At 42.4% G+C, this 15486-nt stretch overlaps 1 protein-coding gene across 2 annotated transcripts; it reads right to left on the bottom strand.

The window, feature by feature from the left end:
• Positions 1–64: 64 nt before the first annotated feature.
• KIAA1191 (KIAA1191 ortholog) lies at positions 65–12279 on the bottom strand. 2 transcript variants are annotated; one of them, XM_060765587.2, is made up of 9 exons: positions 12052–12279; positions 9293–9388; positions 8978–9060; positions 7524–7714; positions 6517–6643; positions 4440–4564; positions 2640–2746; positions 2240–2388; positions 65–1739 (listed from the first exon to the last, which is right to left on the bottom strand). In XM_060765587.2, exons 3-9 carry the CDS (start codon positions 9003–9005, stop codon positions 1531–1533), a joined length of 936 nt encoding a protein of 311 aa, XP_060621570.1. In that variant the 5' UTR covers positions 9006–9060; positions 9293–9388; positions 12052–12279; the 3' UTR covers positions 65–1530. The 2 variants fall into 2 exon arrangements, with proteins under 2 accessions (XP_060621570.1, XP_067319754.1); XM_067463653.1 differs by having other exon boundaries at positions 12056–12279.
• Between the last annotated feature and the right edge of the window lie 3207 nt (positions 12280–15486).

The raw sequence follows: 15486 nt of genomic DNA, 5'->3' as shown, positions 1-15486 counted from the left end.
TGGCTTATTAGCATGTAGTAAAGATTTTGCATTATGATACTGTTGTAATAATGACCTCAAGATATGCATTCAGAAGGGGTGTTTTTAATTCCATGGAATAGTCAGGAATAGAGACATGAGCACAAAACATCACAAAATAAATTAAACATTAATCAAATGCTGAATCACTGTTTACTGCATAGAAGTGGTAATGACAATAACTAAACGAAGTTGGCAAGAGCCAGAATGCTATCAAAGGAACACATATCCAAGATGTGGTTATAAGGATGGATCAGACATTAGTAAGTTGTTGAGTGATATCACAACCTCACAGTTTATAGAAAAGACACAGGTCACTCTAGGGCATAAAAAAGCTTAGTGAGAAGGTCCTTCATAAACATGCCATTACACAAAGGAACGTCTATATAACAGATATCCCAAGGCTGCTACATAATAAAGTAACGCCAGCCTGTGGCTTAAGAGTTGAAACCAGGAGTGGGCAAAGTACAGCCCTCTAAGTGTTTCACTGCACCTCCCAGATGCCCTTGCAAGGACAGCCAATGAGGAGGAATGCTGGAGTTTTAGCTCAAGAAAAGAAGGGTTGTATATGCTCCGCTTGCCTTGGACTAGATACACAATGTCTTCCCTTGCCTGACATAAACATGTCAAAAGAGACAACTATATCACTTGTTACTAATGTTCACAACTAATGTAAGCAGCTCAGCTAGATTCTTCCCATGTTCTAAGCAATTTACCTTGGAAACCTTTATTTCCAGAATAAGCTTAGATGCCCATTGTCTCTTTCTCATTAATTATACTTCCATTTCACATCCTTTCTTTTCAAAGTGTCACTAGAATTTTCCAAAGCCCTTGAATCCACATGTAATAGGCATGATTCCCTTTTTTATTAGAGACTTGTTACACCCTGGGACTGAAGGACTTTGCCAATGATATACTGAGCCATTCAATGTCAGGAACAAACTTCACAAACCATGTCATGCATGTCATACTATAGGCCTTTGAAAGGGCATGCCCCAACATTAAGGCATAGATCTCTTGTAACTGGAACAGCCAAAGCAGATTTCCAAAACCTCCTAGGAACAAGCCTTCAAAAAAACATTTGACCCGAGAATGCCAAAATCCCTTAAAGGTTGAAATAAGGAATATTTAAGAGGCTAAAGTCACACACAACCCCACAATAACCTGGCATAAATAAAGCAGATGTCCACACAAGAGCCAGTCACAGCAGATCAGACAGTCAAGCTACAAAAAACAAAACTTGAACGTGATGGTGGTTTTCCCATTATAAAACAAGGCTATGTATGTGTCAGAAATACACTGGCAAGATGGCTATGATTTGTGCTGCACAGAAGAAATGCTTGGAATGAAAAAAGACCCAATAAAGCCATAAAACTCCTCAAGATGTTTCATCACATATGTAATGCTGAACTAAAAGAGGCCATCCGCTGTCAACTGTAGAAAGGAATGGGAAAAAGCAGATGGAGTATTTGGTCCCAAGATCATGACCAGACCCTATAAGCAGAGGTGTTCCTAGAACCCAGTTGGAGTGAGCACATTCATGTCCCGAGGCTTGAGGTTATGAGAACGTGGGGACCGCCTCTTTTCTTCCATAGCAGGAATGTCCATCTTGGGGGGCTTAAACGTTGCAGAATCTTCTGCTGCCCGAGTGGCCTGGGCACGCATAAGTTCCATTGGAGTTGGCTTCTGGGCACCTTTATAGGCCTGGATAGTAAAGCCCCCTAAGGAAAGCAAAATGTACAAAGCAGGAAAGAACAAGAGAGTATTAGGCTACGACTATGCATGCCTGCACATTTACAGCTGCCCACAGGACAATATTCTTAAACAAGTGACATTTTACCAAGTTCTTTTACTATTACTTGGGTGCCCAGAACAGTTAGTTCTCATAATAGTGATAATGTAAAATAATTGCACTGAAAAACATAGACACATATTATTCTGCGATAACCAACACTTGATTTTCTGGCTGGGTTTTGAATGTAGCAAATCCTATAACACAAATTGTGGAAAGTTGCAAACTGCAGAAACCCATTTGACACATATGCTCTTGCAGCTTCAGTTCAGTTCTTGCACATTTATTTTTCTCTATTTTGAATGCTATTCATAACCTTTATCTTAATGGCTTTAGTCTTCCAAGCCAAGTTGAATTCTAGATCTCAGCTTCTTTGCTGCTATCTGAGCACAGATTTCAGTCATCCCCGTCCTTAAAATCACAATATACCTGTGCTAGTAGTGGATCTCTGAAGAGTCCTTGGTCCAAAGAGGCTCCATTTTTCCGATGGTATTTTATCGCCATCTCCACCGCTGGAGTCCATTGAGGCAAGATCAGGGGCAGTGATGGAATTGGAGGTTCCGTGACTAAACCAGCCCCTGAAAGAAAGAAAGAACAACTAAGAACACAAACTACACAAAGCAGATTTTAGCAGCATCAGACAGTTCAATCTTCAACATAATAACACATGCATTCAAGTCGCTTGATAGAAGATAAACTCCAAGATACCTTGTGTAAGCCATTTAACACAAAAATGAAACAATGTATATTATTAAAAACAGAACAAAATGAACTGTACATGTTTATAATGGATACACATTTACCATATCCAAAGGAAGCTGAAATATACCTGTAGGTGCGCTTGGGAGAGGACTGCGGAGTGCTGCTTGGAGTGGATTGAGCAGAAGAGGTCTGTTTATCTTCTTTTGCCATGTCTCCACTTTGCATTTTTAGATTCTGTTAAGAGCAAACACATACAAATGGAAGCTTCCCAAACTTCACCAGTGAACAATCCATAGTCCATCAACAGCTTACTTCATTAGTAAGGTATTAGTAATAAAAACATTTAGTGTCTGTCAAGATTTTACAAGGAGCATAACACAGAGAGAAGCAGTTCCATTCCAAAACCTGCCAACTTCAAAATGGCTACCCATTTATAGCTTAACCCGATGTTCAATGGCTAGATATGAGCACAAGAGCTGGTTCCCAGAAACAGGAAAAAGCACACTTTATCTCAGGAAAGTGGGTTGTTGATGCACTGGAAATAAAAATGTACCTTGAGTAGTTATAGGTTTTTTGGGCTATATGGCCATGGTCTAGAGGCATTCTCTCCTGACGTTTCGCCTGCATCTATGGCAAGCATCCTCAAAGGTAGTGAGGTCTGTTGGAACTAGGAAAAAGGGGTTTATATATCTGTGGAATGGCCATGGTAGAACAAAGGACTCTTATCTGCTGGAGCTAGGTGTGAATGTTTCAACTGACCACCTTGATTAGCATATAATGGCCTGACAGTGCCTGGAGCAAACGTTTTGTCGAGACAAAAGAGTCCTTTGTTCTACCATGGCCATTCCACAGATATATAACCCCCTTTTTCCTAGTTCCAACAGACCTCACTACCTCTGAGGATGCTTGCCATAGATGCAGGCGAAACGTCAGGAGAGAATGCCTCTAGGCCATGGCCATATAGCCCCAAAAAAACCTACAACAACCCAGTGATTCCGGCCATGAAAGCCTTTGACTATAGAATGTACCTTGAGTCGGAAACCATTTGGGTCTCAAAGTTTGGCTTCCCTCCCCAGGCTCTGGGTAGATTATATCAAGATGAGACTCTGCTCCAAACCTTTACTTCAGTGGTTCTCAACCCCAGATGTTTTGGCCTACAACTCCCAGAAATCCCAGCCCGATTACCAGCTGTTAGGATTTCTGGGAGTTGAAAGCCAAAATATCTGGGGACCCACAGGATGAGAACCACTGCTCTACCTGAAAATCATCTGACCCCTTCCCAATGCCCCTTCAACATCCTTTGTGCAGCGCCACAATAAATGTCCCCTCCCACACCCCTTGCCCTCCCACTGAACAGACAGGGGACCTGAAAGTAATCTGGCTCTACTTTCAATCAATTCACGGATCATATTTCCAAGTGGGAAGCTGAGCAGGGCCAAGTGAAATCCCACTCTTATTTTTCCAAGGTTCCCAAATGGGAAGGTGAAAGAGGCTGGGCAGAACTACATTCTCTCCCATTACTGTTCAGATCTTGTGGTGGTATTCTCCTTCACTCTGCTTGGCTTCGTAATTGCAAAGACTACTGTCAGACAAAAGCTTTTTCACTTCAAAGAGTGACGCCACCATGGGACTCTGAAGGCTGGATTACAATGGGAGGGAGAAGAGTCTCCTCATCCCTGACATACAGTTAGCTCCATTACAAATGCTCAGGGCCTGAATTGAGAATTGAATTAATTGCATGTACATGTTATCTTTAATATATTCTACACAATATTCTGAAACAGCAGAAAAATTCCAAACCAATCATAATATGTTAAAGACACCCACCAGCAAATATCCCATCCCTCCATATACTGTCATGACTAACTAGCTCTATGAACGAAAGTAATTGACTAATTAGAAGTCCTGTGGGACTCAGGCACCTTACATGGAACGACTCAGCCACACGATGGTATTTTGTCTCCTCTGCAGTGAGGCCCTTGTGAGGAGTGTATCCGGCATCTCTCAGCCCTGCCTGCTGCTCAAAGCGCTGAATGCTCTCCTGAGTTTGTTCTAGAACGGACAATATGACACATTCACACAAGCCACAAAACACTGCTGCCTGCCATAGAGTTCTATGAGGGCGTGTCATATAGTACTTATAGTTACTAGAAATGTTTAAGTATGGGGTGGGAAGAGGTAGGTGGGAGTTAAAACGTGTGCTAAATACAGATTGAGCATTCCTTATCTGAAATGCTTGGGACCAGAAGTCTTTTGGATTTTTTCAGTCTGGAATATCTGCATATACATAATGAGATGTATTAGAGATTGGACACAAACCCTAACAACAAGCTTTATTTCTGTTTCATATCAACTATAATCACACAGCCTGAAAGCAACTTTATACACACTGTTTTTAATAATTTTGTGCATGAAACAAAATTTGTGTACATTGAATCATCAGCAAGCAAAGGTGTCCCTATCTCAGCCTCCCTATAGACAATTTTGGATTTTGGGGTATTTTGGAAGTCAGAATTCTGAAGGAGAGATGCTCAGCTTGTACTTCAAATAGCCCAAACAACTAAACCTAAATTTTCTGGAGTTGACATTCTAGCTGATGGAAGCAAACAGGATTTGATTAAGAAAGATAAGCAAAGCAGGTTAATTGAGGAATATGTACCTAGCCATAAGTTCCTCCTGCAAGACAAAATACTGTATTTCTAGGTTCCAGAGTCTCATGTTTTCAACCAAGAAAGAGAAACAAGGACCCTCCATATGTGGTTGCATTCCAACTCCCATCAGCCTAGGCCAGCCTAACCAATGGTGAGGGATTATGGGAATTGCAGTGCAACACCAACAGCCATAGCAGCCCCACTATGCTAACTTTGTGGGGAGGGGGACTTCTGCCATGGTCTAATAACTCATTCCAAGTGTGCATGTGTGGAATCAAAATACTGGCCAAGAAAGAAGGTAACAAGAGGGAGGAAAAACTAGAAAGACCAAAAATATTATCATCTAAGGCTATACAGGCAAGATATACTGCCCTGTATTTGGTATGTTTTTTAGAGGAATGTCACAATATTAGCTATCAACTTAAGGTAATATGTTATACCAGCTCTTATGCCAGTAATCCATCTAGAAGATCAATTGGCAATTGACAGCTAAAATTTCAAATAAATATTTTCCAAAGTTATATAAGGTATTGGACATTGGGCATGCAAAGTTGGTGCTCTCTCACAGAGCTACAGACACATATTTATACCGTATGCTCACTAGGACTATTAGCAACAAGTTTTAGTAATACTGTTTTGAGAAATCGTTTGCGTAGTCGTGGCAGGTCCAGTACTGTGGGGAAAATGCTTCAATTATATGAAAGTAACGCTGTTTCCCCTCGTTCAATTTTTCAACCTAATGTACTACCAACTATGTAGAAGTCTCTCTTGGTAAATTAGATAACTAACATTTTTAGTTTTCTCTTAAAGTTTTGACAGAAGACTAAATAACAGTTAACAATAGTATTTCATAGCTATTAAAAAGTACTAAAAAGTAATGACTGGCAGTAAACATTCAATCAACGCTGCCACAAAAAGTGCTACTGCACTTAAGAGGAATGGACTAATAATTTTTCTTCCACCAGTTTGCATGCTAGGCACAAAAATTATATGACTCTGAAGATAAAGCCTATTCAAATCTGTTCTCAATGTTCTGCTTTAAATCTAAGGGGATTATCCCTTTCAATTATGACAGAAGTAGGCAATTTGTGCCTTCCAGATGCTGCTGAACTGCAATCCTTAGACTGTGTTGTCTAAGGATAAAGGAAAGCACATCCTAACAAAATCTTGAGAGCCAGAAGTTGCCCACCTCTTTAGAATATCCAGTCTATTTTTAGACCCTTCTGAATTGATACAGCTATATCACGTAATCAGAGAAGAGCAGAGGTAGCCTGATTAATAATGGGAAAGTCTTTTAGGCAAAAGTCTATCCTTTCATTAAATAGCCTACAAAATTAATACAAGAGCTCTTACTTGTAATGAGAGAATTCATGATGATGTGGGTGGCTTTGGCCTTCACTACTGGAACCTTGCTCACAATCTCAGTAGAAGATGATGGGACTATGGCAGATGCATGCATGCTAATTTCCTCTTCCTCAACCTGTGAATCCAGGCACAATTTGAGGAGAAAGAGACAGAATCACATCAGGAGAATCTTACAAGCTTCTCCTGAATCCCAGAGGAATTACGTCTAGAGGCCACATCTTTACAAACTAGAAACAAGACACAACGAAGAACATCTGATGTATGGACAGGTGAAACATTTTCTCTTTCACTGGAAATAATTCATCTGCCTAAGATGACAACTATAGCTTTCAGACTACTTGCTCATTCTGAAGACTAAAGACTAAATAACAATGTCCAGTGTCAGTTATTTCACAATCCACAGCCACTCATCTAAGTATATATTTACAAAACATTCAAATTTGAATTGTCTATGCTGATTATAACATACTTCTGAATTGAAAACGTCGTATTTGTTCTCATGGGTATAAAATTTTACTATATTCAGATTATTATATGAAAACATTAACCTTAACATATGCTTTACAGAATGGCCAAAATGGGATTATAGAGTTTTTAAAAAATTGGTCTGTGTGCTTTTTTTTACATTTTAGCTAACGTTTCCAAAACATAGTTTAAAACACATTGTTTTAAAACAAAAGCAAATCTATTTTTCAACCTTTCAGGAAGCCATTCATTAAATATGAGTTGTACATGTTTTCCTTCAAAGGTATCATACTAACTATCAAGGAATCATACTAACTTTTGTTGTAGCATTTTCATTCACTTCATCAAGTCTGAAAAGCAGATGCCACTATCATTATCACAGGTTGAAAACTGTATCCACAACACTAATGTATGTGCCATCCAACACACTGACTTTATAATTCAATTCATGTAAATTGCTATAGAGCAATACAACTGGAATCCACAAGAAATCTTATACCACCTCTGCATTCATTCTAGAGACTTCATACCTTGGAAAGCTCCTCATATTTGCGGTCTGGAATGACTGGTTCTTTCCATAGGATATTGGAGGACATATTTGAAGGAGGAGGAGTCATTGGTGCTGTATCCTCCAGGGCATCATCATAACTGAATGCCCGGCGGCTCATTCCAATTGGCTGGGACATCTTTCCTAGGAGGCTTCCAGAGCCATGCTCAATAGCTAAGGACAGAGATGGAAATTTCACAGCGGGCTGCACTTTGAGAATGAGTTTTCCCACAGTATGTTAGAGTGACCGCACCAGCCTCTCTTTCATTTACAAGACAAGACCATTTATTATACAAAATCTTGAGAACATCTGTGATGTGATCAATTCTAAACAAGTACAGGGAATCTATGCTATGTCACACTATGACCCCAGCAAGATGCTTGATCCAGTTATATCATTTCAACAACCAAAGGTTGAAATCAACAGAGCCAGAAAATCTCTAGGTCAAAACTCCTAGAAACAGCACTACGGCATGACTGTGTTTTAGTTCAACTGCACCATCTAATTTAGAACTGCTAAAACAGTATTCTACCTCACCACATTATACAGACATCCCACTGCTTTTTATTGTATTTTCTCCATAGAGAATCACACTGTAAATCAAATTTCTTTAAAAAGATGGACACTCTTACATCAAAATTATAATAAACTACAGAAAAGCAAGACTGGAAAAACGTCGTCTGTCAATTTATGGCGACCTCCCTGAATGTAAAAGCGTTTTCTTAAGCGAGGAATATGCAGAGATGGTTTTACCATCCCTCTCAGATATGGCCCACAGCATGTCATATTTGTTGGCAGTGTCCCATCCAAGTAATAGCCAGGACTAAACCTTAGCTTCCAAGATCAGACAGAGTGTGATGCCTTTAGGATATTGTGTGATAACTATTCAGGAATAGAATTCTACTATTGAAGTTATATGAGAAGCTATACCTCCATTTAATAGTACTTTTTCTGAATTGATGGCAGTAAATACCTTTTTTTTCTTTCATACACAGGTAAAGCTACAGGTTGTTCAATAAAGACACTCTACACAAGTTAAACTCATAAAATGAGAACACGCTTTAACATAAAAGTACTTAAATATATCATCCTGTAGGTGACCTGAAAAATTCCTTGGAGGAATTACCATCAACTTTAAAGAACTCAGAAGACTATTACTGCATTTTAGTAGGATTAGTCATCTTTTTCTAGTAGGCACACACTTATCTAATTCAGGGAAGAAAAGTGATCACTGTAACAACAAAAAGCTAGTTCAGAAACAGAGATATATTATACACACAAATGATTACTTAGCCCCACTAAGCAGACTTATAGGTGCAATTGCCTGTAGTTCGGCATAATGTCTTGGAAGATAAGAACTGTGAGGCTAGTGATACCTACTATCATAATTACCACTTTGTTAAGGATTTAGAATTTACTGAGAAAATGAGTTTTACCAGGAACGTCTGTTCGTCGTGAAGCCATGACTGCAATTCCAGGTCTTTCGTTATACGGAAATCCAGAATAGGACTGTTGTTACCTAATAAAATGAAAGAGTATTCGGATCTGTAAAGGTTTTCACTAGGATAAAGGAGCCTCATCTACAACCACAGCTAACCTAAGAAATCCCTGCATTTTAAAAGAATAAAAGATAGCTAACATTCATCTTCAAGACTGATACAAAATAGCAATTAAACAGAATCACAAATTAATCTTAAACACCATCCTAATAAAATAATGATCATCAGAATAAAAAATAAAAAAGAGCTTACCACAAGTTATGATGAAAAACAGATGTCAAAAAAGGACCATTCTGTTGCTGAGGCTGGCACTAGCAAACCATTCCCATGAGTTTCCATGCAGACAGACTGGCAAAAATTCAGAAGAAAGAAAATATTTACTAAACTAAAATTACAAAATTGAACAAACACTGTATTCAATACTGCCTTGTAGTCTGTGTATCTCTATAACTGCTTCAAAACATCTACTAATAAAGAATGCTTCAAATGCTCCAACTGGACACCAGACTTATTAGCTTGGAGAAATATGTATTGAACTACAGGCGTTATCACATTAGAGCTCTAAAGTGCAGGTTCCTGTTTCCCCATCACCCAGTTTCCTCCTGCAGAATTATGGGAAATGTAGTTTAGGGCAGAGCCTTTGGCATTCTCAGCCAGACAACTACTGTCGCCCAGTTGCAAGCTTCTGTCATAAGAACACAAATCACCTCAAAGATACTGTGAATGGCCCCACTACAGAAGGAACACAGCCAAATAATACCATCAGTACAAGCATCATGCCCAATTTACATTCAATCTAAATAGCTAAAAGGTATGGTAAATGAAGCTTCAGAAGAACTATAACACTGGTATGACAAACAAATTTAAAAGGGGAGGGCCAGTTGAGCAGTCTAGAATCCTTTAAAGCAGAAGTGGGCAAAACAACACCAAAAAAACGATTTCTCCACATCAGCTCTGGAAAACAGCAAAATGTGGTCAGAGCCACAAAGCAAGTGAGGTTTTTCTTCCTCAATATGGGTAGCAAAGCCAAGTACCTAATTGTAAAGTTTTCCCCAAATTATCATTAGGTACTCCAAATCGAGCAATCACCAAACCAGCAGGTTAGGAAACAAGCTGTATTAAGCCAGAAGATTTAACCACAATTCACATCCATTCAGTGCAGATTAACATAGAGATTTCTGCATGCGTTTCCCAGAGCTTGGAGAAATTACTTATCTGGACTATATTTTCCAGAACCTCCTCCAATAGCAAGCATGGCCCCTTTGCAATGGGGGCGTTGGGATTCTGTAAAATCCAAGTTGTAACTTCTTAAAGCCTGGGACTTAAAGGGAAGCAAGTCCCACTGCATCCCATCAGCTTTACGTCTTAGTATTACTGCGTTTAAAGAGGGAACTGAGCCTCGCTGAGCTGTTTGTTTAAAATTCATGGCAATCTTTAAGGTAAAGCTATACTGTGGTTTTCCTGAACAGATCTGTTCAGAAGGGACTTGCCATTGCCTTTCTTGAAGCCCGAGTATGTGAATGCATCCAATGTTCAAACCACTACCCTGAACTGGCTCTCTTGAGAAGGTGCACTTTCGCATTCATTTCATCATAAATGGCATTTTCTATTAAAATCCTTTCTCCATCCCTTTGAAGAAAAACAGGGCTCCATCAGGCTGACTACGCTGCTATAGTGCTATTACTTCTCTTTCACTATCACATCATGGACTCCTGGAACCTGCAGTTTAAGGGGGAGCATTCGGAGCCAGCAACAAGAATGCCTCTATATTTTTGAAATATGATAGAAATATTTAAAGGGGCGGTGCAGCGGTTTGAGCATTAGACTAAAACTCTGGAGACCAGGGTTTGAAGCCCTGCTCAGCCATGAAACCCACTGGGTGACTTAAGGGAAATCACACTCTCTCAGCCTCAGAAGAAGGCAATGGTAAAGCCCTTCTGAACAAATCTTGCCAAAAAAAACCCCGTGGAAAGGATCACATTTAGATTTTCACAGATCAGAAAAAGCATGAAGGCACACAACAAAAAATTGAGGCACCCGAGTTGAGCTTTCCAAACAGCATGTCACGTGAACATGGCAAAAACCTCTGAATCTATGTAAAATCAACAATAAATTATATGACCAAGGCTTTCATGGAGAGAATCTCTAGGTTGTTGCAGGTATTGGTTTAACCTCTGGTTTGCTAGTAATAAATAACAGTAGTAACGATAAATAATAATAATAAACAACTTTATTTTTAGACCGCCCTCTCTCTCCGAAGGGACTCAGGGTGGTTTACACACAGAAAAAGGGAAGCATTCAATACCTCAGATATCAAAACAATACATAATGCAAAGATATCAAACAATACACGATAAAGCAACAGTGATAACAATGAGCTTACGGCAAAGAATTAAGCACTGTGATGAAAAATTAAAAAACCAATAAGACATAGTTAACTAAAACATAAGTACACATTACAACAAATACCCTAAAAGCAATTTAAAATACAATTACACAAAAAATGGCTGGGGGCAGTGTTCATTTGAAATGTAACGTGGTGACCATATAGCACAAGTGGGACTAGCTAGAATTCAAAGTACTGTAGTTAAAGTGTCTTAAAAACTGTGTCACAGAATGATACATGCCTGGAAAAGTGACACATCAACGTCAAAGCTCTGCACTAGAGCCTGAGATGGCAAAACCCAGAATGCTATGGAGGGTTGCCATGGCAGTTACAACTGAATACTAGCGCTACATCAATTCAGGTCTTCCCTATAGGGCCCTCCACTCCACTTCCAAAACACAGGGCCGCGGGTGTTTTGGACTTCAGCTCCCAGAAGCCTCAGCAACATGCCTTGACGAAGGGTGAGGGCACCTGGGAGCTGAAGGCCAGAGCTGGGTAAACGGCGTGGCTGGCCTCCCCTCCTCTTTGAGGCTGCTCTCCCTCCCCTCAAGGAAGCGCCCGGAAGAGTGGAGCGGGGCCTCTCCCCCGGCCCGCCCAAACAAGGCCCGCGCGGCCCGCCCTCTACCTGCCTTGGGCCGCCTGCAGCCCTCGGACGGGGCTCCCCCACTACTAACAGGCCCGCTCCGGCCGCGAGTCGGAAGGAGGCAGGAGGCGAAGAAGGCCGGCCGCGACTCGAAGCCAGCTAGCAACGTCCGGAGCCGCCATAGCGGAAAAAGAGGGGAAACCAAAGCCGGAGTGCCCGGCGCCTCAGACGTCCACAACGCCGACTGAAAATCTCCGCCGCCAGGGGGCGCACCGCAAAGATATACTCTCGTCCTCTCGCGATATTCCCTCCTGCGACGTTTGGAGCGGGAGGGCGGGGCCAGAAAGGCTCTTCGAACGATTCTGGTGTGAGGGGGCGGGGCCTCAGAAAGAAAGAGGGAGGGAGGAAGGTGTTCGTGGGTTCGCGGCATCTACTCTAGGCCTGAGCAAACTTTGGTGTTTTGGACTCCAACTCCCACAATTCCTAACAGCCCCAGGCCCCTTCCTTTCCCCCTCAGCCGCTTAGGCGGAAATGGAGAAGAAAAGGAAAGAGCTTGAGGCTGTTAGGAATTGTGGGATTTGGAGTCCAAAACACCTGTAAGGCCCAAGCTTGCCCAGGCCTGACCAATTCCTCTGTACGCCATAGAAAATAATAGGAAAGGGTTAAGGGAGAGGCAGTGGGCGGGGCCATGCAAATCCCACACATATAGAGAAAGCATGTAGATTCATAGGAAGCAGCCAAGCCTTGAAGCTACAAGGCCATTCAATGCTAATCAAGATGGCCAGTTGCAATATTCACACCTGCCTCCAACAGACAAGAGTTCTTTCTCCTGCCCTGGACATTCCACAGATAGCTAAACCTGACTTGCCTAGTTTCCAACAGACCTCATAACCTTTGAGGATACCTACCATAGATGTGGGCGAAACGTCAGGAGAGAATGCTTCTGGAACATGGCTATACAGCCCGAAAAACTTTAAACAACCCACTGCTGCTGAATTAATGTAACCTAATGCCACTGTAACAGCCATGGCTCAGTTTGATGGAGCCCCAGCTCTGCAGGAATTACATTGAGAAATTATATTTGCAAATTTGAAGAACTAATAGTTTGTGTGTCCACCCATACACGGAAGTAACTTGTACATTATAAGGAAAATGAACTATCCTTCTCTCTTTAGTACCCCCTCGTGGTCTCCGCCTTGATAATGGAACAGTACCAATAAATCTATACACATCTATATATGTATCTATCGATCTATAAATCTATCTATACACATAATAAAAAAAAAGTAAAAATATGTATGTGGCGGGAATGTCCACTTTCACATAAAGGCTCCTGCCTCCATAAACAGCTATATCTCCTACTATGCAGGAGACCCCAAAGGCCCTCCCTCCAATGACATTGTAGGTTATAGTGAGCACCATGAACATGTACAAGAGCCCTGCCGGTGTCCTCCACAAACAACACTGCCCACCACCCAAGTATAGGCTTTCATACGGGGACAATTTCCTCCTAGATTGCAAGTGTTTCCTACACCACAGGCATTGCAGTGTTTCTTGCTTTCTCCATTTGTGTAGAATTTGCATGACCCCACGCACTGCCTCTCCCTTAACCCTTTCCTATTCTTTTCTATGACACTAGCAAACAAAGGAATTGATCAGCAACTGAACATACTAGAGAGGTTTGGGGAGAATTCACCATGATTTATAGGATTTGTAGGTACTGGAATATATAGTTCACCTGCAATCTAAGAGCACTCTGAACTCCATCAACAATGGGCCTGGACCAAACTTGGCACACAGAGGCCCCATGACCAACAAAAAATACTGGAGGTCTTTGGGGAAAATTCACCTTGATTTGAGGGAGTTGTAATTCACCTACATCCAGAGAGCACAGTGAACCCAAACATCGATAGATTTGGACCAAACTTGGCACACATGCCTGATATGCCGAAATTTGATTACTGGAGTTGTTTGAGGAGAACTGACCTTCCTTTCTGGGAGTAGTAGTTCACCCACAACCAGAGAAACTATGACCTCCACCGATGATGGACCTGGACCAAACTTGGCACATAGAACTTCCATGACTAACTCAGCCTACTGGAGGGCTTTGAGGGGACTGACTCACCATAGTGAGAGTTGTAGTTTACCCTGCAGCCAGAGGACACACTGAACTCCACCAATGATGGATCTAGAACAAATTTGCCCAAATTTGTCCGGCGGAGTTGTTTCGGATTGTCAGAGGTCTTCTAACTCCCCCTACCTCAGGTGGGAGCCCTGACAACTCGGACACGCGCTGTGAAGCATTTGCTCGGTTCTTTGCAGACAAAGTCGCTTTGATCCGTTCTGGGCTGGACGCCTCATTAAATGCAGTCTCTGTGGATGTGACACAAGCACCTGCTTGTCCTATTTTGATGGATTCTTTTCAGTTTGTGAAACCCGAGGATGTGGACAAGATACTTGGAGGAATGAGGCCTACCACGTCCATCCTAGACCCCTGCCCATCCTGGCTTCTGAAAGAGGCCAGAGGGGGATTGGCTGAGTGGGTAACGGTGGTGGTTAATGCCTCCCTTCGGGAAGGCACGATTCCAGCGAGCCTAAAACAGGCTATTATAAAGCCGCTGTTGAAGAAACCATCACTGGACCCCACTAAATTTGACAACTTTCGGCCTGTTTCCAATCTTCCCTTCTTGGGCAAAGTCATGGAAAGCGTGGTGGCCTCACAACTCCAGGTATTCTTGAGAGACACGGATTATCTGGATCCGGCACAGTCTGGCTTCAGACCGGGACATGGTACCGAGACGGTCTTGGTCGCCTTAGTGGATGATCTGCGCCGGGAGCTAGACAGGGGGAGTGTGTCCCTGTTGGTGCTTCTGGACCTCTCAGCGGCCTTCGATACCATCGACCACGGTATTCTTCTGGGACGCCTTGCAGAGATGGGCCTTGGGGGCACCGCTTTGCGGTGGCTCCAGTCATTTCTGGAGGGTCGCACCCAGAAGGTGTTATTGGGGGACTCCTGTTCAACACCACAGCCTTTGACCTGTGGTGTTCCTCAGGGCTCCATACTGTCCCCCATGCTGTTTAACATCTACATGAAGCCGCTGGGTGAGATCATCCGGAGTTTCGGGGTGCGGTGTCACCTGTACGCAGATGACGTCCAACTCTGTCACTCCTTCCCACCTGCTACTAAGGAGGCTGTCGAAGTCCTGAACCGGTGCCTGGCCGCTGTGACGGTCTGGATGAGGGCGAACAAACTGAAATTAAATCCAGACAAGACAGAGGTACTCCTGGTCAGTCGCAAGGCCGAACAGGGTATAGGGTTACAGCCTGTGCTGGACGGGGTCGCACTCCCCTTGAAGGCGCAGGTTCGCAGCTTGGGTGTGACCCTGGACTCATCGCTGAGCCTGGATCCCCAGGTTTCAGCGGTGACCAGGGGAGCATTTGCACAGCTTCGGCTCGTGCGCCAGCTGCGCCCGTATC

The sequence above is a fragment of the Anolis sagrei genome, chromosome 2 (assembly GCF_037176765.1).
Source record: "Anolis sagrei isolate rAnoSag1 chromosome 2, rAnoSag1.mat, whole genome shotgun sequence".
NCBI lineage: Eukaryota > Metazoa > Chordata > Lepidosauria > Squamata > Dactyloidae > Anolis > Anolis sagrei.
Note: the sequence above shows the minus strand (reverse complement) of the source record. Positions and strands in the feature narration are given on the sequence as shown.

Bases quoted from the DNA above. Each gene is read 5' to 3' on its own strand.
- KIAA1191 (XM_060765587.2), bottom strand. From the start codon at position 9,005: ATGGCTTCACGACGAACAGACGTTCCTG. The intron at 7,715-8,977 runs GTAAAACTCATT...CTCTGTCCTTAG, and splicing joins ACGACGAACAGACGTTCCTG to CTATTGAGCATGGCTCTGGA. The intron at 6,644-7,523 runs GTATGAAGTCTC...CTGGATTCACAG, and splicing joins AATATGAGGAGCTTTCCAAG to GTTGAGGAAGAGGAAATTAG.